Raw genomic sequence first — 21,054 nt, forward strand, 5'->3', positions numbered from 1 at the left:
GTCTGGAAATTTACAGAAAATTGCATCTAAACAAGACAATGACTCCACACACACTAAGGATTTCATCAGGGAGGAAACGTAACAGATCTTCGACTGGCGAAGTGAATCACGAGACCTTAATCCAGTAGCAGAAGCATTTTTACCTCCTGAAGAGGAGACTGGTGGGAGAAAACCCCCCAAAACAAACATGAACTAGAAGAGGTTGCAGTCGAGTCCTGGAAAAAGATTTTGAATGAAGAATGCAAAAGTCTGGTGAAGTCAATGATTCTCAGGTTTGATGCAGTTGTTTTATGTTTCGTCCCAAAGCTTGTCTCGAGCGACCCTGCACATATACAGCTCCAACCTCAGGCCATTCCTTGCCCAAATGGATGTGGAGAGAATTGGGCCAAGGACCACCCAGGCTCAACACGGTGAGGTTTCATCTGGCAGTGAATGTGTTTTCCACTTGAAACTTCTTGTTGTTGCATAACAATGCAGACGTATCGTAACAGGGAGCATTATGAACAAAACACGTCTAATGAATTGCTGCTCTGTTTTGATCCAAAGCTCAGTTCCGGTTTATTTCTCGTCTCATTTTTTCATGAACCGGTGAGAGGAAATGATATGGGCAGTCCTTGCCACACAGGATGTCTGCACACACTTCATAGTCACGAAAAAAAGAGCAAAACTCGCCGTAGAAAGTGGACACAGCGAGCCTATATCGTCTGTGTCATCCACAGAAAAACACTCAGCATCTTTATTAGATTTCTGACATTTTGTTTGTCTCGCCTTCAGAGTCCAGCAGGAGGCGAATTCATGCTTGCTTTGTCGTATCCATGGCGACAGCATACAAATGCACAAAGAAAGAACCTGAATGCTACGGATGGATTGAATACAGTAAGCAATGTACATTTCATTCATTTGACATCAATTCGACAAGCTGAAATTGTCATTCATTACACTTAAGAGTGCTGTTTTTTTTCAGGTCACACACCCACACACAACTTTCCAACACATAGAAAAACAAAGTGACAGATACATGCGTGCAAATATATATGTTTTTTTTTTCCTTTACTGTTCTTTTTGGGGAAAAAAAAAAAAAAAAACACTGAAAGAGAACACAAAAATATAAAGTCAAAATGGCCAAAAAAAAAAAATTCTAGGGATCTTGTCAAAGCATTGGGGCCGGGAAATGAAAACAAACGTTCAATTAATTTCAAGTTCCTGCACAGCAGAAGATAACAGTTGGCAGAAGACCTTCCTCTTCCTTCCACCTCCATATCATCACCAACACACACACACACACACACACACGGAGTTCATTTACTGTTCCTCTGTCACGCAACAATTTAGAGGTTGGGCCCAAGAGGCTAACAAACAGCCACACACACGCAGACATACACAAAGTGCGGCTAGTGCGCGGCGTGTTTTCTGGCTGGGGTTGACGACAACATGGCGGTTGCCACGGCGACGTCCTATCAACACTTCCTGTTTCACCATCTCGACCTAGACGGCAGCTGCTCACAAGCTTGCTGCCCAAAATAGCCTCTCAAAGGCCCTTGTGGTCAATACAACACATCTGTATCTCATTTACAGCTATTATTATCTTCATCGTTCTTATCAGCTGTCATGCTAAAAGTTCTCCAACTTTCTGGGGACAGAGGAGGAATTTTTCAAGGACTCCTTTAGAAAGCATTTTTACAATCAATTTCACGAAGAGGTCAATAGGTCATTTCCGAAATCGTATTTTTATTTATTTCATTTGCTATTGCATCTATTTGAGTCTTCTGTTTGCAAATGCGTTGAAATGTTGTCAATGTACGTTGTTTTCGTAATTTTAATAATTTGCTTCGCCTTTGTGGTAAACTGCTGCGTTCATAAATGCTTTTGCTTGTGTGAAGCACATTGAGTTGTCTTCTGTATAAAATTGCCTTGTCCGATGTTGAAGTGAGTTGAGGACACAAAAATTGGGCTTCAGCACCATCTGATGACATCTTGATGCCGAGGAACTACGATGAAATGAGTAGCGCTTTCTTTCGACAAAAGGCGTTCTTTGTCGCCAACCAGCAGCATTTATCGGCAATTTTAAACCTTTATCAGGAGACCGACAATTACTCACAAATTTTCTGTATTTGGAGTGTGGATTAGAAATTAGGATTATTTATCTTGATGGAGAGTTGAGCATTGTAATTGAAGAAATTCAAAGCTAAGTGCAGTGATGTGAAGGCAATTACCCGACTCCCCCCAACACTTAAATGTTTCTGAGCGCTGTTAAAACGCTCTCTCCAACACACACACACACACACACACACACACACACACACACACACACACACACACACACACACACACACACACACACACACACACACAGTATTCACAGTCAGCGGCTCAGATCCACTGTGCGCAAAAAAACGACTTTTAGCCCCCAGACGTGGAGCGTATTGCTACCTCGCGCACCCTCCTCGCCAGAACTTCAACTGGGTTGAAAGGTCGCCTCCCAGGCACTTGTTTAACAGCGCGCGTACTGTTTAGTGGCGACCAATCGCCATCCGGCTCCAAAGGAAAAGTCCCAAGAAGTATCCTCAGCATGCAAACCAAGCTTACAGTACTGCTGCTATATTGTCAGAAAGGTGGGAAGCCGTTTCAGCGTTTATTCAATTTCCAACCGGTGCGCTGAGTGGTCCACGTACTCTTACGCTCTTTGCCATCAATAGAGACAAACTGTAGAACGACTGTCTTACTCGTGATGATTTTCCGCTACTGTATTGAATGACATTTCTGCATAGTAGTCGAAAGACTAGGACACACTAGTCGGACGAACTAGTAGGACATATATTTCCGACATTTTCACTTCTGAATTATGAGCATCCAACATTTGCTACTAGTGCAGAGAAATATCATAGTTTGTGCACTAGATGGTGCCAAATCAATATTGAGACATGGTTCTGGCCTGAGTGCAAAAGCAGTGACAAAGCTGTGGTTCACTGTCATGAAAAAAAAAAAAAAACTCATCAATTGTCAGAAAGACAAGTCTTACTAGTGTGTTGAATCGTCTGATTGACAGAGCGTACTATTACATGGACTAGATGAGTACACGCACTAGTAGGATATGAAAGAAATGCTCAAACGGCTCGCCATAGAGTACACATGCTGCGTGTCGCTACAATAAGGTGACTCAAAAGCCCAACGGAAATGGACAAATAAATACATTACGGTGATGGTGGACGAGAAGGGCGACGTGACGAGGTAGCGGGAGAAGCGAGAAAGAAGCGGGCCGCGGCGGCCTCACAAGCGGCAGCGGGGGTCTGTGAAGGGCGGCTCCGAGTCGTCCATGGGCAGCACCAGGCGCGTGCCCCGCATCACCAGCTCGTGGTCGCCGTACGCCAGCTCCCTGTCGGGGTCGTCGGCGGCGGCGCCGTCGGTGCTGACGGTGATGTCGCCGTAGTTTAGGTTGACATCGCCGTCGGTCAGGATAAGGTCGGAGTCGTCGTCCTTAATCTGACACTCGTTCTGGTGAGAGGCAAGACTTGAATGTAACTCATTCACACAATACATTGCGCTTGAGAGAATACAGTCAATCCTCAACAGACTGCAAATTTTAAATAGTGTCCTTTTTTTTTTTTTACCGCACCGCTGTATTTTGAGGGCGAGCCAAAATCATTTCAGCATACGGCAGAAATAGAAGAACTGCCCTGACTGTTCCAATACTTTTGGAGGGAGAGCAGTGTCGATAGCGTTTCTCTCAAGACGGTTGCTACGTACGCCCTGTGAGGCTAATGAATGTATCATCCAAAGTACTGCTTCTTGCTTTATATTCTGTAAAATGAATCTTAGCATATTTCAAAATCCAACCAGTTAACGTGGCCTCACCTCGAAGGCCTGCGGGCTGGTGAGGAAGTGAGCCAGGGGCCCGCAGCAAGCTGGTAGCGTGGCTGTGAGCGGGGGGCCGCTGTGGGTCAGGATGGGCTTCAGGTAACTGGGGGCTCCGGTCAAAGAACGCAAATTTTACCAATGAAACATTTTCAATTCGGACCTGCAAGTCTACCCCATGCTGGCCGAGCCACAATTAAACCTCAAATCACAAAACAAACGTACTCCTAATTCTGCAAGGATACTTGTGGTCAAAGTTGTACCAAATTCGGAAAAGCCAGGCACTTTCCTGTTTAGTGCTTTGTCGCTCGGAACCGTCGCTGATGCTCGTCTGTGCAAACGCAGTGAGTGTAAATATGCATCGTTGTATTTGGAAAAAAAATTAAATAAAATTTTACGGGTTATGACAGCTTGGGGCAAGCTGTCATGACCCGAGGAGTTTAAGTATCTTGGGGTCTTGTTCACGAGTGAGGGCAGGAGGGAGCGAGAGATCGACAGGCGGATCGGTGCAGCGTCTGCTGTGATGCAGACGTTGTATCGGTCTGTCGTGGTGAAGAAGGAGCTGAGCGAAAGGGCAAAGCTCTCAATTTACCGGTCGATCTACGTCCCAACCCTCATCTATGGCCACGAGCTATGGGTCGTGACCGAAAGAACGAGATCCCGGATACAAGCGGCCGAAATGAGTTTTCTCCGCAGGGTATCCGGGCTCTCCCTTAGAGATAAGGTGAGAAGCTCGGTTATCCGGGAGGGGCTCAGAGTAGAGCCGCTTCTCCTCCACATCGAGAGGAGCCAGATGAGGTGGCTCGGGCATCTAATTAGGATGCCTCCTGGACGCCTCCCTGGTGAGGTGTTCCGGGCATGTCCCACTGGCAGGAGACCCCGAGGACGACCCAGGACACGCTGGAGAGACTATGTCACCCAGCTGGCATGGGAACGCCTCGGGATCCGCCAGGAAGAGCTCGAAGAAGTGGCTGGGGAGAGGGAAGTCTGGGCTTCCCTCCTAAAGCTGCTGCCCCCGCGACCCGACCCCGGATAAGCGGTGGAAAATGGATGGATGGATGGATGGGTCATGACAGCAGGGCCGCACTCACAGAGTTGTCTTGGTCAGAGTCCACTCCAACCCTGTTCATGAAAGCAAAAGAAATAAAGCAAGTTTAATTCACGTCTGGAAAACGGTATGCGTAGAACAATCAATTGGGAATAACAAAGCAAAAAAGACGTTTCAGGATGAATCTCGTGGTAGAAAGCCTTTTATGGACAAATGTATTGGTTCCGATCCAAATGTGTTCGCAAGGCAGAAGGCTAACTCAAGAGTTAAGTGATATTTCCAGTCCGAGGGACCAATGTATTTAAGAGCTATGTTTCAATACTTCTGGTTGCAAAACAATCGGACAGGGAGTGTTTGGAAAGTCGGTACCGTATGCGCTGGCACGACAACATCTGCGTTGTGCCGCCGCCGCAGAACCACACGGTGAAGAAGACCACGAGCAGCGTGGTTGAGAACATCATCTGCCGCGCGTACGTGGCCGTGTCCCGGATGGACAAGGCGAACGTCATGGCGCCCCGCAACCCTGTCGAGCAAAACGGGGACGCACAGAAGTCACGACAAAGAAAAAAGTGGACAGAAGCGAGGGACTCGAGTCACTTCGCCGGAGTCGGACTCAAGTCGGCGGTTTTAGGAGAGGCGCCCGAGAGCGTGACTGACCTGCGAACATCATCATGTGCTGGAAATTGGATCGGATCTTGTTGCGTCGGCCCAGATTGAGGAGGAAGGAGAGCGGGTAGATGTTGGCCGCTCTGCCCAGGAACACTGCCACCTAGGATGGACGTTGGTGAAGGAGGACTACCGGCCCAATTCAGTGAACAGCTGCGTGTTTGCATTCGGAATTTGCAAATTCAGGGTTTTTTTTTCATGGAATTGATCCACCTTGTGCTCAGGCCAAAGCCATGGCGAATTGCTTTGCTGCCATCTTGTGCCATCTGTCGGCACTTACAACCCATTTTGGCAGATTTTCGCCCCGCATGACCTTTTCCTTCCCCAAAAGGATACAAAAGCGCCAACGATGAACATGGGGTTAAAGACATGGTTCTGGAAGGTGAAGAGGGTCAGACCCATGTAGGAGAAGATGAAGTTCTCCGCCAGGAAGTTCAACAACTCAAACAGCTGCAACACAACGCATCTGTATTTACTACGTCCCCCAAAAAAACAAAACAAAAAAAAACAATCCAACTGTCATTGTGTTTTTTTTCGTTCTAGTCTGACTTGTTTGGTCCGGTCCTGGGACTCGGGAGACAGGTTGTTGAAGGTATAGTGCGCCTGAGTGATTCCACAGAACAATACCGCCACCACACCTGTGGCACAGCAAAATGGAGATACCGTTAGAACGTGTGTGCGTGCGTGTGCATGTGTGTGTGTGAGAGACCTGTGAAGCCACACGCCTCAGCCAATAAGAAGGTGCTCCACGACATGAGGAAGAACAAGGCCGTCTCCAGCAGCTGGAAATCTCTCAACTTTGTGAACTTGGTCACGTGCGGGCGGTTGTCAAGGAGTTGAACCGGGCAGAAAAAAATAAAACAATCTACACAATACAATTGGAGAAAGCATTGATTTGGCGCCATATCATGGCAAGGAACTATGTTGATGTGAGTAAAGGAAGCTTTCTTTTGACCAGGGGAGGTCGGCAACTCCGGTCGTAGAGAGCTGCAGTCCTGCAGCTGCTCATTTGAATGAGGTGTTTTGGAAGAGGGGAAACTTCTAAAACAAGGAGGACTCTCTTTGTCTGGAGTGGCCTACGCCCTCCCTTTAAATCAAAGTATTTCTTTGCCACCAGCTTGCGGCAACTTGGTGCCAGAACTATGTTGGAGTGAGTGAGGGCCCATGACTAGCCAAAATCTGCATACTAAAATTGAAAAAACATTTTTGTTAAAGAAATAAAATACAAACAAAAAAAAAAAAAAACGGTGAAAATAATGAAAACTAACTGAAACTACAGCTCATGTTCAAACAACAAACTAAAAGTAACCTAATTAAAGTTACCTGAGCAATCATGTCCACTTTCATTTTTGTCAATATCAAACGTGATTTTTTTTTTTGCACTTAACCAATACTCTATATAATTAAAAACAAAACAAAAAACTAAAACGAACACTAAAAAAGAAAAAAACTAAAGTAAATCAAAGCCTTTTCAAAAAATAAACTTGCTCTAAAAGACAGTGAGTATAATTAGGTGAAAAAAAAGTCAAAACGAAATAAAACTAATTCTAATGAAAAATTAAAAACTATTATAACTCTGCCGGATACAGAGAAAGCTTAATTGGGCCTTCTGCCATCTGGTGGGAGAGCATTTAATTGGTCACGATTCATCACCGTCACAAAGCAACATTATTTTATCGTAAGTAAATAACTTTTTGGAGCAATGAAGACAAACTGGATGATTTTCCACAGCACATCTAATGACAGTATCGCTCACGTCACACTTTGTTTTTTCTTAGGTAAACAGAATGATGAAAAGGATATGAGCGCCGTGACGACGCCGGTGGCCACGCCGAGAGCGAAGGAGCCGCTGAAGACGCCGAGGAACATGCCGAAGGACTTGAACATGGCCACGACCTCGAACGTGTGGCTGTTGTCGCCCTGCGGCTGGTAAGCCACAATGGACCTGCCGACAACATCCACCACACTCAAAAAATCCCCTTTGAGACGTAAATGGCTCAAGTGTAGCATGTTGCAAGGATACACATTGGACGTGCGCCTCATAATCCAGGACAAGAGTGAATCAGAGATCTTACTTCCATTTCTTTGCAGGTTAAAAAAGGAAAAACAGAAACGAGAACCGTACAGTGTGTGTGTGTGTGTGTGTGTGTGTGTGTGTGTGTGTGTGTGTGTGTGTGTGTGTGTGTGTGTGTGCGTGCGTGCGTGCGTGTTGCAGGGTGTGCCGGATCCTCTGAATGTGTGAGTGTGTGCGAGTCCGTTGGAGTAAGTGTGTGCACATAATGACTATAATTATGATTTGGCAACTGCGTTATATGTTAGTGATAGGCTACGACACATTGCGACTTCGGGCTACATTGCCACCATCGGAACGAGGACCCGTGCGTGTTTTCAACTAAAAAGCAGAAACAGTCTGAACCATTGCAATCAAGTCAGGGCCCGCAAATCAAAATGATTGAGCAGTATGACAAAGTAAGACTGGCTCAGCTTTTCCCTCTCGACCAGTGGCGACTGCAACCTTTCACGATGGGGCAGCATCTGACCTTCTAAGTTCCGCTGTAATTTTCTGCAATCAAATATTTGGCTTTTAACGTGATGAACTTGGCGTGCATTTTTTTCACTGAGTCTACTTTGCAGCGATGCTGGAGAAGTCCATTTTTGCATTCCCCCTCTCTACACTCACTAAAGGACAAATCTCCAGCTGTTTGCTCTCTCGACATCTACGTGCAATCAATAATAACAGCAAAAAGTGATTTCTCGTTTGCCGACTCACAATATAAATAAAAGATTAAAAATAGCACACTTGACTGGTGATTTGTCTTTGGTCCCAAAATATTCCCGTCGCCACGTTCTACTGAGTGCAGCCGTTTGCTGGCTCGCTCCGAGATTATTCGCAGGGATTATGCGAGCCTCTGCAGTGATTCTAAAATGCTTCTGTGGAAAGAACGCAGTCCCATGTCGGCAAGGATGGAATTATATTATAGTGGAGGTCATTGGTGTCTAAACTATGGCCCGGGGGCCATTTGTGGGCTGCCATCCATTTTCAAGTGGCCAAATTTCCATGGCACGTATATAAAATTTAAATTTGACATGGTCCGCAAGGCTAGTTCATAAAAAAGGCTGGAAGGGGGCAGAGTGAGAAGGGAGGGTATTAAAAAAATAAAATAAAATGTCATTACTATTTATAAACGGGTTTACTGTAGAGCTTTTCAAGATATGCAAAGATACAAATAAACTATTTGCAGCTAAAATAATGACAATTTCTCTTCAAAACAGGGTGTTGATAAATGATGAAATTTTAGTTTTCGATGGTTCTGAATATGGAGATGGGAAGTTTGGTCACTGTTCAGTGCAGTAGTCGATCGAGTCCAGTGGAATATAGGATTGATGTGGTGCTCGCCTACCTTTTTGAAACTGATTCAGTTACGGGTTCGGTCAATGTTTTTCAAACTAAAAGCGGATGTTTGCAAATGTCTTATTTTGATTAAACCACCAAGATAATTCATCTGACTTCATAAAGGTCTCCATAAAGCAGAGAATAATTACTGTTCACAGGCTGAAATTAAAGGATGTGTCAATTTGAAGTGAAACAACAGCTCAAAACGACCCTAAAAATAGTTGTTGATTCATTTGACCAGCGATTATTTGTCATTGATGTTGACACCTCTCATCTTTAGAAATCGGAATGAGAAGATAACCGCAGGTGAACTCACGAGGAAAGGACGACGGCCACAGCGTCGTTGAGCACGCTCTCGCCGAACAGCAGCGCGTACAAGTCGACGTCCACCTGAAGCTCGTTGAAGATGGCCAGAACTGTCACTATGGCAACGGAAGACACAAATCTATTTAGAAGCATGAGATCAGTATTTATAAAGGCTTCTATTTGGAGACGATGTCGTTTGAAAAGAAGCCAAAAATGGAGACGCACCGGGGTCGGTGGCGGACACGATGGCGCCGAAGAACAGACAGTCCGTGAAGAAGAATTCGCCACCGAGTTGTCCCATATGCTTCATTAGCATCACACAGCCATACATCAACAACCTGGCAAAACCAGAAACAAAAAAAAAAAAAACACGCCAATTATAAATCACAACAGATGTGTACAGGCATGACAAGTGACAATCTTACCCGATGACGAAACAGGAAACAACTGTCCCCATAAAGGCGTAGGCCAGGATGGAGCCCATATTCCGGAAAAAGTGTCTCTGCAAACAAGACAGACACACTGTCAAATGTGACTCTCCTTGCCTTGAGTGCATGTTGATGATGTCATCAAGAGGAGACCCAAATATTTTTTGTTCACCCGCTTCAGGCTGTAACCGGCGTGGAAGATGATGGGCGGCAGGAGGATGTTAAAGAAGACTTCAGGGTCAAACGTCACCTGAGTTACATGCATGCAAGACAAAAAAACAATTTGGAGATGTGGTAAATAGTTCATCAAATGTCCTGAATGAGCTAAACAGTTTGAAGGTACAATGACTTGAATTAGTCATGAAATGTGGAAGGACAAAGTTGGCTTCGTCCACACGTAAAATATTTCTTAATTTTTGTGATTTTACTGTAAAACTATCGGCCCTTTTCCCCACCTTGCGCAGCATCTCGTTGTCCTGCACGTCGTCCACCTCGCTGGCGCTGATCTCACCCTTCAGCGTGTACTCGTAGAACTTTCCCTTGGAGTGGACAAGCAGCGTGGCGGGGCTAGCATTGACGTGGCAGCTCAACGTCACGTTGCTGACGTCGCGCGAGACGTGGATGCCGTAGCGCAGCACCACCCCCACCAGTAAACCTGGGCACCAGACAAGAAAAGGCACCATTTGTTTTGATTTGAAATTAAATGTAATTAATTTAATTTATTATGTAATGAATGGACTTTCTTGATTTAGAGATGTAGGACATTTGTATGGGATGTTTGCACACTTAAGTTCACTGAAACTGTTTACGTGCTGCTGTTTTGGTTAGCAAGAGAGTCTGTCACGTCTTTGACAGACACACCCCCAATGCTCACTTTTGCCATCCGGAAGTACATGACACGTGATGGTGAAACGTTATTTACAAGGCCTATTTACTGTTCAAAACTAATATATGGTTAGAGGCTCACCATAAATCATCGCCAATCCAGTTTCGTGCAAGAAGCGGAACCGGCGGTGTTTAAACAGCCAAATGGTCAGAATGGTGAGGGTGAGGAGCAGGATAAAGATGAGCAGGTCAGCGCTGTCCTGCCGATGGCTCTCCTCAGCCTTCTTCTCCGTGACGATATTCTCCATGGCACTGTCCTCCTCCTCCTGCTGCTGCTGTTGTAGTTGCTGCTGCTCCCGAGGTGACGAGGATGCTCGGCACACGCACACGCACAGACACAGACTCGCCGCCAGCAGTGGCAGCAAGCGCCGCCACTGCGTCCCCGTCCCCCCGCGGCCTGGGCCAACAGTCCACTTAAGCGCCATGGCCTGATATTCGGCAGCTAAAACGCTGCGGTGTCGACGTTGCGGAATCCAAAACTTTGGCCAATATCTTACACGGACTAGAAGAGCAGGTAAAAAACGACAGCAACAGAGGAATCGATTCTGACCCGGAAGTGAAAATTGTGTTTTTCCAGGACGTGTAAAGAGGCTTCAACTTAAAAGCTACACGGAAGAAGTTGCAAATTTAAATCACCAAAAGTAACGTGATTAATTTTATTGAACTGAATACAATAATTGAGGCTTTATTTGGTATTTCATACAAATGTTACTCTGCCTAATTTTTCTCACCAATAAATTCTGAATTTTTTATTTTGAAGTCCCGTATTAATGTTGCTCATGTCAACGAAATAAAATTAAAATATTGCACAATTTATGTAAAAAAATACTTGAATAACAAAGAATACTTGACGTCACGACGTTGGCGGGGATAATGTGATGTATTCGAACGATATTTTAATCTATCGCACCGCAGTGCTGAAGTAATTGTAGTTGTATTAAACTATTTTGTCTTCAAAAAGTCTAGTTTATTTTGGAAGATCTTCGCTTTTCCGAGGAGCACATGAATGCAGCATGAAGTCCGTTGTTTCACTGACATGTTTCTGTTGGGCGAGTAAAGATGCAATTGTGGTTAATCTACCCTCGACATTATTTTGTATAGTTTTAACGCTTGGCTGGTAATCCCCGATCTTCGCATTCCACGGTTTCGTGGAAATTACAAAAACAAGCATGACATCGAAACAGAAAGGTACGTCCATTGCCCATCTCGTTTGGTTAGCTTGCTATGCTAACATTATCTAGCTAGTTTCTGTGTCAACATCATAAACAACAATGCAAAAGCAAACACATATTACATTAGTTTTAATACTTGTATTAGTAAGCGGAAGCTTTGTAAAAAAAACCCAAACATATACTGTACTGTATTATATTTAATTTTAATACTTGTATTTGTTAGCGGAAGCTCTGTAATGAAACGGCTACGAATTATAACAACAGTTTAAAACTGCACTACCAAAATTAAGCGCATTTGTAACATTTTGGGTGACAGTAATGTGACTTCAGCAGAGCAGTGTATTTTACTGAAGTGACGTTATTAAATTCAAGCAGTTGTCAAAAGTGTTGCAGTTGTTTATGTAGCCTTTATGTATTTCTCGGCAAGGGTAATTTATTGGTATAGTACCTTTCATACACAGTGTTTTAACAACGAAACGAAGTAAAGCTTAAAGGGTCGGATTTTCCACACCAATCGGGCTGGTGCAGTCCTAACCGAGCCTTGTTGAATGAACCGATGAAGCCTTCTCGCATGAGAAACGAAAAACAACCAGAGCAGTCAAGGTGCAATCGATTTAATGCCCGGAGAAAGAAGTGACGTGGATGAATGAGAATATGCACAAGCATGAAACAAAGTAATCGTAACAAATAAAGTGAAATGAAATGAAATGAAAAGATGACAAGATAACATTGTGTGTAACATTGTGGTTATGAGCATGCTACAAGTTAACGTGAGATTCTTTTTGGCTCCAGCTGGTAAAGTTGGCTCCAAAAGTAAGGAAGATGCTCCCTACGAGTTGGAGAATCAGTTCGTCCTGCGGCTGCCAACAGTAAGCATCTGCAGGTTTTTATTTCCTTCATCTGTAAAATGAAGTGTGACCAATTTCTACCCCCTCCTTTTTTTTTTTTTTTTTTTTTTTTTGCAAGGAGTATGCATCTACCGTGAGGAGGATTGCCCAATCTAGTAGTATGAATATGAAGGACAGACTCACCATTGAGTTGCACCGTGAGTCACCTCTTTGTGTGGGATCTTAACATTTTAGAAGCGAGTCTTTTTTCAGTGAAAATTGGATTCCATCTATTTGTGCTACTTGAATATTTGTGGTGTTCCAACTTCTGCTATTGGTCCATGACATCAGATGGATGCTCAGATATGTTTTTTTTTTTTTGTTTGTTTATATTAATTCACAGCTGACGGTCGCCATGGCATCGTGAGAGTAGACCGTGTCCCTCTGGCCTGCAAACTGGTGGACCTGCCCTGCATCATTGAGTCTCTCAAAACAGTGGACAAGAAGACTTTTTACAAGACAGCTGATGTCTGCCAGGTAGAGCAGGACCAAAGTATTGTCTTGAGGAATAAAAATCCCTCCCTTTTCATTCTGTAGGGTGGCTTAATCATGAAGTACGGTACCGGACTTGTGTGCGGAGAGCGTGGGATCGGTTCCCGCTCCATGACGGTGTGGGTGCGAATGGCTGTTCGTCTCTATGTGCACCCGGCTGGCGACCAGTTCAGGTTGTAGTAGTCTGGCTTTCGCCCAAAGTCAGCTGGGACAGGCTCCTCGCGACTCTGCATAAGCAGTGTGGAAAATTACATGACAGATGACAGAAAAAGAGAAATAAGAACAAGAGCCAAAAGTGCAAAAACAATGACAACATTACAGCGACATGTAACAATAACTTCGATTTTTAACATGTGACGGGAAAGGAGTGTGGTGATGCAAGTGACTTAGCATGGGTAGTGTATCAAACAACATTTTGCGGATCCAATTCACAGTAAAAGGTTATATTACAAGAAAGCCATATTTTTCCAACAACAAAAAAAAAAAATCAATGGATTTCATCATTTCAACGTAATTTTCACGATATGCGAATTGCACCTTTTATTCTGTAAAAATTGCCCTCATTTGCAAAAAATAAATAAATAAATAAATAAATTTGGGCTTATTCTCTCCACTGCCTGCCTGTGTGTATTGCCAATTATTTCGAACCAAAATATGTCATGTACTCACTTTGTGTGGTTAGATGCTCGTGTGTACACTAGATGGAGACCTCTACCCTCCTTTAGAGGAGCCAACGGGCACTGATCCCAAGACCAAGAAGAAGGACAAAGACAAGGACAAGAAGTTTATTTGGAACCACGGCAGTAAGAAGACAAACGCGGACACGTGTACATGCGTCACACGATCATCTTCGCCGCACTAATCACCTTGTTTTGCACCCGCAGTCACTTGTCCCCTCAAGAACACGCGCAAGAGAAGATTTCGCAAGACTGCCAAAAAAAAGGTTTGCACATCACTTTTTTTTTTCTCCCTTTTGCCTTCCCAGCTCTCATTAGTCTCTTTTTGCATCCGTCTCCTCCTTTGGCTCTTACCCAAGCAGACGTTTACATTTCTTATAACAGCACCTCTATTGAACCTTAGATTTACATATAAATAAAGCCCTTCCATCTTGGTTTATCTCGAAGGCAAAGCAACCAAAAAGCAATTTTACCGGCGCTTCTTTTCAAAGTGAAGGCACGCATGCCCGAGCGCTACACTTCAACTTCGTCTTTTGAATCAATCTTCCCGAAGGTGCAGAGTTGAGTCGCATCGATTTGGCTGCCATCTCTTTTTTTCTAATCGCTAATGTTCTCACTGGCACGTGGCCAGGTGCTTTAACCCGCACGCCATCTCTCTCTCTCTCTCTCTCTCTCTCTCTCTCTCTCTCTCTCTCTCTCTCTCTCTCTCTCTTCCCATCTCCTCACAGTACATCGAATCGCCCGACGTGGAAAAGGAGGTGAAGCGGCTGCTGAGCACAGATGCCGACGCTGTCAGCGTTCGTATCCTTCCTCCCCAAACGCTCGTCCGTCACAGCACGCAGCAGGGACGAAACTGCTTTCGTGCCATGACCCGCAGCGCCTCGTCTTAGCTGACATGAGGCCATACAAAACTAAACAAAGCAGGTCATGTGAGCAGGTAATTCTAAAAATGTGAAGCGCAGGGGTGGCCAAGCCTTTTCCCTGTTTCCGGTTTAGTCCTCCAGGGGACCATACTATCCCGCCATTTTTATATTAACCACCACAGGTCTGCTTATAAGATTACGAAGTCTAGGGCAGGGGTGCCCACATTTATTCAGCATGCGAGCTAATGCTCCTTGCGAGTGTTTTCATTTTGTGTTAGAGCAGACGCATGGGGCGAATAATTAAACTGCACACAAGAAGGTCACAGCTGAGATTCAAACCAGGTTGGTTTGTTTTTTTTTTGGGGTGGGATTCACAAACTGGGCGCGTTGACCTTGACCTGTGATGATCAGGATGGGAAGTCATAGCAGAGGACGACATGAAGGACGGAGACCAGCACGGCTCTCTGGCCAACCTGGACTCATCACCTGGCACGTCGGGACACAAGATGGGTCACGGATCCTCAAGTAAGTCGTCTCCACCCAACAACTTGGCTAAAATGGAAGGACTCTTGCTTCAGAAGTCAAAACTTGTTTTACAACTTGGAAAATAAATTAAATTTTGGGGAAAATGAGCCTCAAAAGTCATTTGCGTTAAATCTTTAAGAACAATTTTTATTTAGTTTTTTTTTAATATACAGTACATTGTAGTTGATTATTCAAGTACAGTAAAAAAAATATTTAGCTATATGTAAGCACAATGCAAATGTTCAAACTGCTTACTGTTACAGTGGCTTGCACTATTTTCAATATTTTTTTTAACAAATAAATGTCACACAACAGGCGAACATTTATTTATTCATTTATTTAGCTAGCTGGCTGCACACAAGAAAGCCACAGCTGAGATTCAAACTAGCTAGCTAGCACAAATTTGGAGTTATACTCCAATTTCGTTTTGTCTAAATTGGAAGAATCTTTTGTGCCATGGCTGCATTTGCAACATAAAATGGCAATAATGGCTTTCTATTCTCTTCATTTTGATTTGGGTCGATATTTTGTTCCACTTTGGAGGTTCCGCTAGAGTTCAAGCAGCCCAGCAGCTAGAAAGTCTCTGCTCATTGACGACTGTTATTCGCCAATGCCAGATGCTTAAAACATTTCAATATGATGGCCCGGTCAATAATAACCTTCACAACAGCTGCCGAGGTCGGAATGTGTCAGTATCCAATCGGAGTTAACGGGCGATAACTCTTTACGTCGACCAGCCCAGCGTGACGAACTGCGGGAGATGTTCAACGACATCAGCAGCTCCAGCGAGGACGAGGAGGACGACGGGGACCGCCACGAGGACGAGGACCTGAACATCGTGGACACGGAGGACGACCTGGTCCAAGACAAGCTGGACGAGTCCGACCCTGCCCAACGAGAGTCGGACACAAACAACCAAATAGGTGAGAGAGGACTTTTTCTTGCGAGAGAGCACGGAAGATTGCACCGGGTGTCTTGACCAAGGCATCCTCTTTACATTTTAAGTCCTGGGAAGCCCCTATGGGGGACACATTTTTCAATCCGAACCACAATGAAACTTAACAGCCAAAGTGCGAAGTGCCACAGGAATTGACATTTTCTTTTGACTCAAAAAGTCATTTTCAGATATTTTATTCATGTAGTCTCTCCTGGAGGAATGTTGGATTTGTGTGATTTGTCTCAGTCGTATCAGAGCCCAAAGTTGAGATGGGAAGGAGTAACCAGTTTATTAGTTTGTGAGGTATTAGATTTTTGAGGGGGTGGGGGGTGGGGGAGGAGCTGTCATGTTGCGATAAAAAGTCATATTTTGAATGTTTGTTATAAGCGTAAAAATTCATATTTGGAATGTTTGTTGTGAGCGTAAAGTCTGAATCTGTAAACGAACAAAAGACATTACTGTGTCAAGATAAGACTTAGTCATCTTATGAGAAACGAGTCGCATTTTTCCAAGTGGTAATATAATGACCAAAGTTTTACAAAAGGATACACTGCTAGTTTAAATTCTTTGAAATATAATGCCTTTATTCTGGAAAAAGACATTCTTGAGGGAAAAAAAATATCCACTTTTTTTTTTTTTTTTGTCCCCCCCGCTGTAGTACGACCGCTTTAGTTCTTCACCAACTCTTTCGGTGATGCCCAATTTTTGTGATCAATGATACGTCATCATCTGATCTGATCTTTTAATTGGCCCAAAGCTAATGCAAGGATGAGGAAGTTGGAGAACCACAGGTCTAGACTTCTTGAAGCCGAGTTTTCCAGGTCTCTCTCTCTCTCACACACACACACACACACACACACACACACACACACACACACACACACACACACGGAAATGTGTAGGCAGACGTTCACTCGAATGAAGTGCTTCACAGAGAAGCAGCGCTGACACGCGTTCCAACGCAGGCAGCTGCCTGTACCTTTTCATCTCCATTTGGCGGAGCTGTCAGCCCGCAATATTAGCCGCCAGCTTTGCCTCAGAAGTCCTCTTTGGACAATCAAGTCCAAGTCCAGCTGGTCTGCTCTTGCCCCGCAACAACTGCGAAGTTGGTTACAAGAATAAAAATCATTCAATCGAAGTCATGGTCCAAGAGTGCATTTTTCTATTTGTGAGGAAAAAAAAAGGTCATCTCGTTGGACTAATTTGGACTCAACAAAGAAAAAGGTTACTTTACAAAGGGAAACCTTTTTAATTTGACAAGTATTCATTTATAACCCTTTCAGGGACAGCGGTCAATACAGTGGACAGCTTCTCGTGGTATCATTACTGGTGCATGATAGGGTTAAAACGACATGCACGAATGCGCCGCTTTGTTAAGATATAGACTGTTGTGGATGTTATCGGTTTATGTTTGACAAACGACGAGATATTCAACCTTTAATGGGAATGTGCGTAATAACGATAGACGCGTAAATAGCCTCTTTTGTTTTCTTTGTGTTCACATGATTCCTATTTAGTGATATTCTATCCAGACAGAGAGGTTTGTGTGGGAGTTTACACAACCGTTCAATTCTGATCATTTTTTTTTCCTCCCCTCTTCCATCTTTTGTCTTAGTTTTTCCCTTTTACGAGCCGCTCTAACACTCTAGGAAAAAGTCGCAAGGGGAAATAAATTGCCTCCAATTAGTTGCAAAGGGGAGCCACAGTTGAGAGTTGAGGCGAGGTAGCGGGCCGTCGCTTTAGTGTAATTTAGCGGCCGCTCTGTGTGCAGCCCTGAGTAGGCTCATTTAGTTTTCCTGAGTGCTTTTGTCCGCTACCTCACATCTTTTTTTTATATACATGTGTTGTACCCATTAAGCCTCGCCTGACTGTCAGCCATGTGAAAATGACCATCATCATTCTTTTCACTTTCCCCACAAGAGCACATTCTTGTAAAAATTACCGTATTTTCCGCACTATAAGATGCATCCGAAAAGCATTCACTTTTCTCAAAAGCCGACTGTGCGCCTTATAATCCGATGCGCCTTATCAATATTCCGATTTCTTGGACGTCGTATTTTAAATGTTCTATAAAGCGCTTTGTGACTGCTTGCAGTGGTTGTGATAGCTCGATATAAATAAAAGCTTTATTGCATTGTATTATATTCCCTTTAGCATAGCTCCACCTAGTGGATGCATAACGCAACCGCAACCATTGTTGTATCTTCGATTCTATGCGCCTTAGAATGCGGTTTTTGTCTTGACTAAAACCGTCTCCTGGTGTTTGTTGGTCGCAGTGATGGAGTACCAAGTACAAATCAGCGGCGTCAAAGCCAAGCTTCAGGAAACGCGAGCCCGCAAGAAACAACAGGAGGAGCTGATCATGAAAGTGGAAAACCAGGCCCTGAAAGTGAGCGAGCACGCACGCACACACAAACTTGATGAGATTGAAGTTGTAATCATGCAGGCGTACATTTTTGTTAGTTATTTTTTGTCTTTTTTTTTTTTTAAATAAAAGTCCATTCGTCTGAATCATGTTGTAATCTTACAAGAAATGACAGAAAAGTCATCATTTAAAAGGAAAAAAAATGGAAAAAAGCTTTTTTTTTTTTTACACTGACAAAAAATGTGTGCTTTTATCAGAATGATGTCAGAATATTATGAGAATTAAAAAAAAACGTGAACCTTGGATCCTATGGGGTTTTTGAAATGTTATGTTGGGGGAAATAATTGCAAACGGGGACAGATTGTGTTGAAGCTGACGGCTGAGCTGGCGGGACAGCGAGCAGACACGGCTGCCATTTAGCGCTCCCACTGTCCTCCTTTTTGGGGGGGGGGGGGGGGCGGAGGGGACACCGTCTGCGGTCGTTAACATCACGGTCGCCACGCAAAAAGGTCAGCCGTGTCTGACTGACATTCCGGGTGGCCTTTCTGTCGCAACGAAGATAGTCGCACGCATTTGAAGCCATCACAATTCAAGGAGGTGCGAGAAGGCAATGTCACACGAATGTCCCATCTCTCTTCTCCCAGAACCGATTCCAAGCGTGTTTGGATGAGATCATTCAGCAGGAGGAGCGCGAAATGGAGCAGGTAAGATGTCCACGCAATCAAATGCCATCTGGCGTTTCCCCCTCAGTGCCAAGAACTGTGTTGATGTGAGTTGGATAGTCCTTTGCTGCCATTCTGTGCTTTTGTGACACCTTCCAACTTAAAAAAATTAAAAAAAACATGACAGAGAAAACTCGGATAATGATAAATCGTTGAGTGACGCTTGCGAACTGCAAGGCTTGATTTGAATGTTGCCATCTTATTTTTACATAGTGTTCCCCTTTCACTCTGCGTCATCTTCTCTAACGATCGTGACACAAACTTTCTACGGCCGACCGCCACCTGTGCTCATTTATATCACACGTGCACATACTCCGTTTGAGTCTTTGCCGCCTAAACTTCCGACTTCTAACTTGTTGCCGTTTCTGTCCCTCTTAACCCACGTAACAAACCGAGATTCTCCGTCTAATTGTGATCCTCTCCTCAAATCTATGGCGGTCATGGCGCCAGCCACGAAGATTGGTTTGTCGGCCGTTTAACAAACTTGGTATTTGCAGAAAAAAAAAAAAAAAAACGGGCGAGAATGGCCTCCTTGAGAATCAGTTCCACACGGGAAAAAAACAACAGAAAATTGGTGAACAAGTGAATAGTGAAACACTCGTAGACTGTAACCTGCTTTTGGCTACGAGCTCATTGGGCAACATTTCAGAAATGTCATTTTTACTCAATTGTCTTTGGTTCCGCATGATGAAAACTTGTTCATCCGTGGCGCTGAGCCTCTCCTGCTTGTCCTGCTTTTTCAACAGCTGGCCTCGCTCCAGGAGCAGCTGGACTCGCTGATTGAGAAGTAAACACTAGGGGGCGCCCTCAGCACCACAGGAAAAGCGAATGATGAAGAAAAGGAGGAGGAGGACCTGAGCCTTGACAGACTTGCTGTGTCATTCCTTTTTAGTTTGGTATTTTTACACAGATCGCAGAGAGGGCGCCGATTTGCATATCGGCTCAGATCACGTTGTTTGTAGCCGTGTCAGTAAAGTGTTTTATTTCAATAGAGAATGATGTGTCTTCCTGTGTTTTTTTTTTGTAGTCAAAACCATTAATGCAGCCCTTGATGGCTTTCTGTTATGCACGCTCGCAGACAGGAAGTTTATTTGGCCTTTTTACTGTTTAGAGACTCTGGCGTATCATTTTTTTTCCCTTGTCGGTGGATCAACCTTCAAGGTGTGTTAAATCACTGAGCAAATATATTCCTGCTGTGAATTCTGCTTAATTCCTCACACTGCCTTGGTTACACTTTTAAATGAACCTCATTTTATGACACGGTTGCCCCCCCACCCCCACCCACCCATCACTTGAAGCACACTGGCACTCATGAGAAACTAAGAATGATCATTGGGCGATCTTAAAGCTGTACAGTTTTGGAAATGGTTCAAGTTGGACTCTTTTCCTGTTAATTATTGAGAATTCATCATATAGTTATTGATTCCTCCCCTGCTCCCCTCGAGGTGTTGCACTCAACAAATAAAAATATGAACATTTGTTTTATAGATCAGTAGATTTTACTGCTACTTTATTTAAAATCACACTCTGAAATCTTACTTTCGGGGGAGAACACATTTTACAAGAATTTTATTTTTCATCAGAAAAAAAGTTGTGCTTTTTACGAGAGTACTTTTTTTTAATGGGGGGGAGCAGTACTTTTTATGATATTGGTCATAGTGTTTCAAGGGGAAGAAAAGTTTGAATCAGGAAAAGTTTTCTTGGAATAAAGTCATGATGAACAAAAATGTCATTGAAAATTGCCTCTTATTGAAGATGTTGATCCTTTTTGGGGAGAATTAATATTTAAAATATTTGAGTTCTTTCATTGACCATGCAATTTTCTGACAAAAAAA

The 21,054-nt window shown here is 43.9% G+C and overlaps 2 protein-coding genes and 1 long non-coding RNA gene across 3 annotated transcripts; 2 read left to right on the forward strand and 1 right to left on the reverse strand.

The window, feature by feature from the left end:
- Positions 1-426: 426 nt before the first annotated feature.
- On the forward strand, positions 427-9,386 carry LOC109511951 (uncharacterized). Its single transcript, XR_002167431.1, has 4 exons — positions 427-876; positions 7,345-7,495; positions 7,892-8,035; positions 9,241-9,386. It is a non-coding gene; the product is annotated as an uncharacterized LOC109511951 (long non-coding RNA).
- Positions 2,296-11,215, reverse strand: slc9a6a (solute carrier family 9 member A6a). Its single transcript, XM_019863354.1, has 16 exons — positions 10,662-11,215; positions 10,150-10,349; positions 9,867-9,944; positions 9,692-9,768; positions 9,492-9,604; positions 9,277-9,382; positions 7,370-7,511; positions 6,276-6,381; positions 6,116-6,204; positions 5,903-6,016; positions 5,558-5,669; positions 5,270-5,423; positions 4,944-4,974; positions 4,098-4,183; positions 3,853-3,958; positions 2,296-3,492 (listed from the first exon to the last, which is right to left on the reverse strand). Exons 1-16 carry the CDS (start codon positions 11,002-11,004, stop codon positions 3,268-3,270), a joined length of 2,082 nt encoding a protein of 693 aa, XP_019718913.1. The 5' UTR covers positions 11,005-11,215; the 3' UTR covers positions 2,296-3,267.
- Positions 11,216-11,415: 200 nt separating this feature from the next.
- taf7 (TAF7 RNA polymerase II, TATA box binding protein (TBP)-associated factor) lies at positions 11,416-20,951 on the forward strand. Its single transcript, XM_019863355.1, has 12 exons — positions 11,416-11,767; positions 12,544-12,620; positions 12,718-12,796; positions 12,982-13,115; positions 13,813-13,933; positions 14,015-14,073; positions 14,536-14,608; positions 15,082-15,195; positions 15,933-16,118; positions 18,409-18,521; positions 19,142-19,201; positions 19,966-20,951. The coding sequence occupies exons 1-12, from the start codon at positions 11,749-11,751 to the stop codon at positions 20,008-20,010; spliced, it is 1,080 nt and encodes a 359-aa protein (XP_019718914.1). The 5' UTR covers positions 11,416-11,748; the 3' UTR covers positions 20,011-20,951.
- The last annotated feature ends 103 nt before the right edge of the window (positions 20,952-21,054 follow it).

Source organism: Hippocampus comes, unplaced genomic scaffold (assembly GCF_001891065.2).
Source record: "Hippocampus comes isolate QL1 unplaced genomic scaffold, H_comes_QL1_v1.1 scaffold381, whole genome shotgun sequence".
In the NCBI taxonomy this organism is placed as follows: Eukaryota; Metazoa; Chordata; class Actinopteri; order Syngnathiformes; family Syngnathidae; genus Hippocampus; species Hippocampus comes.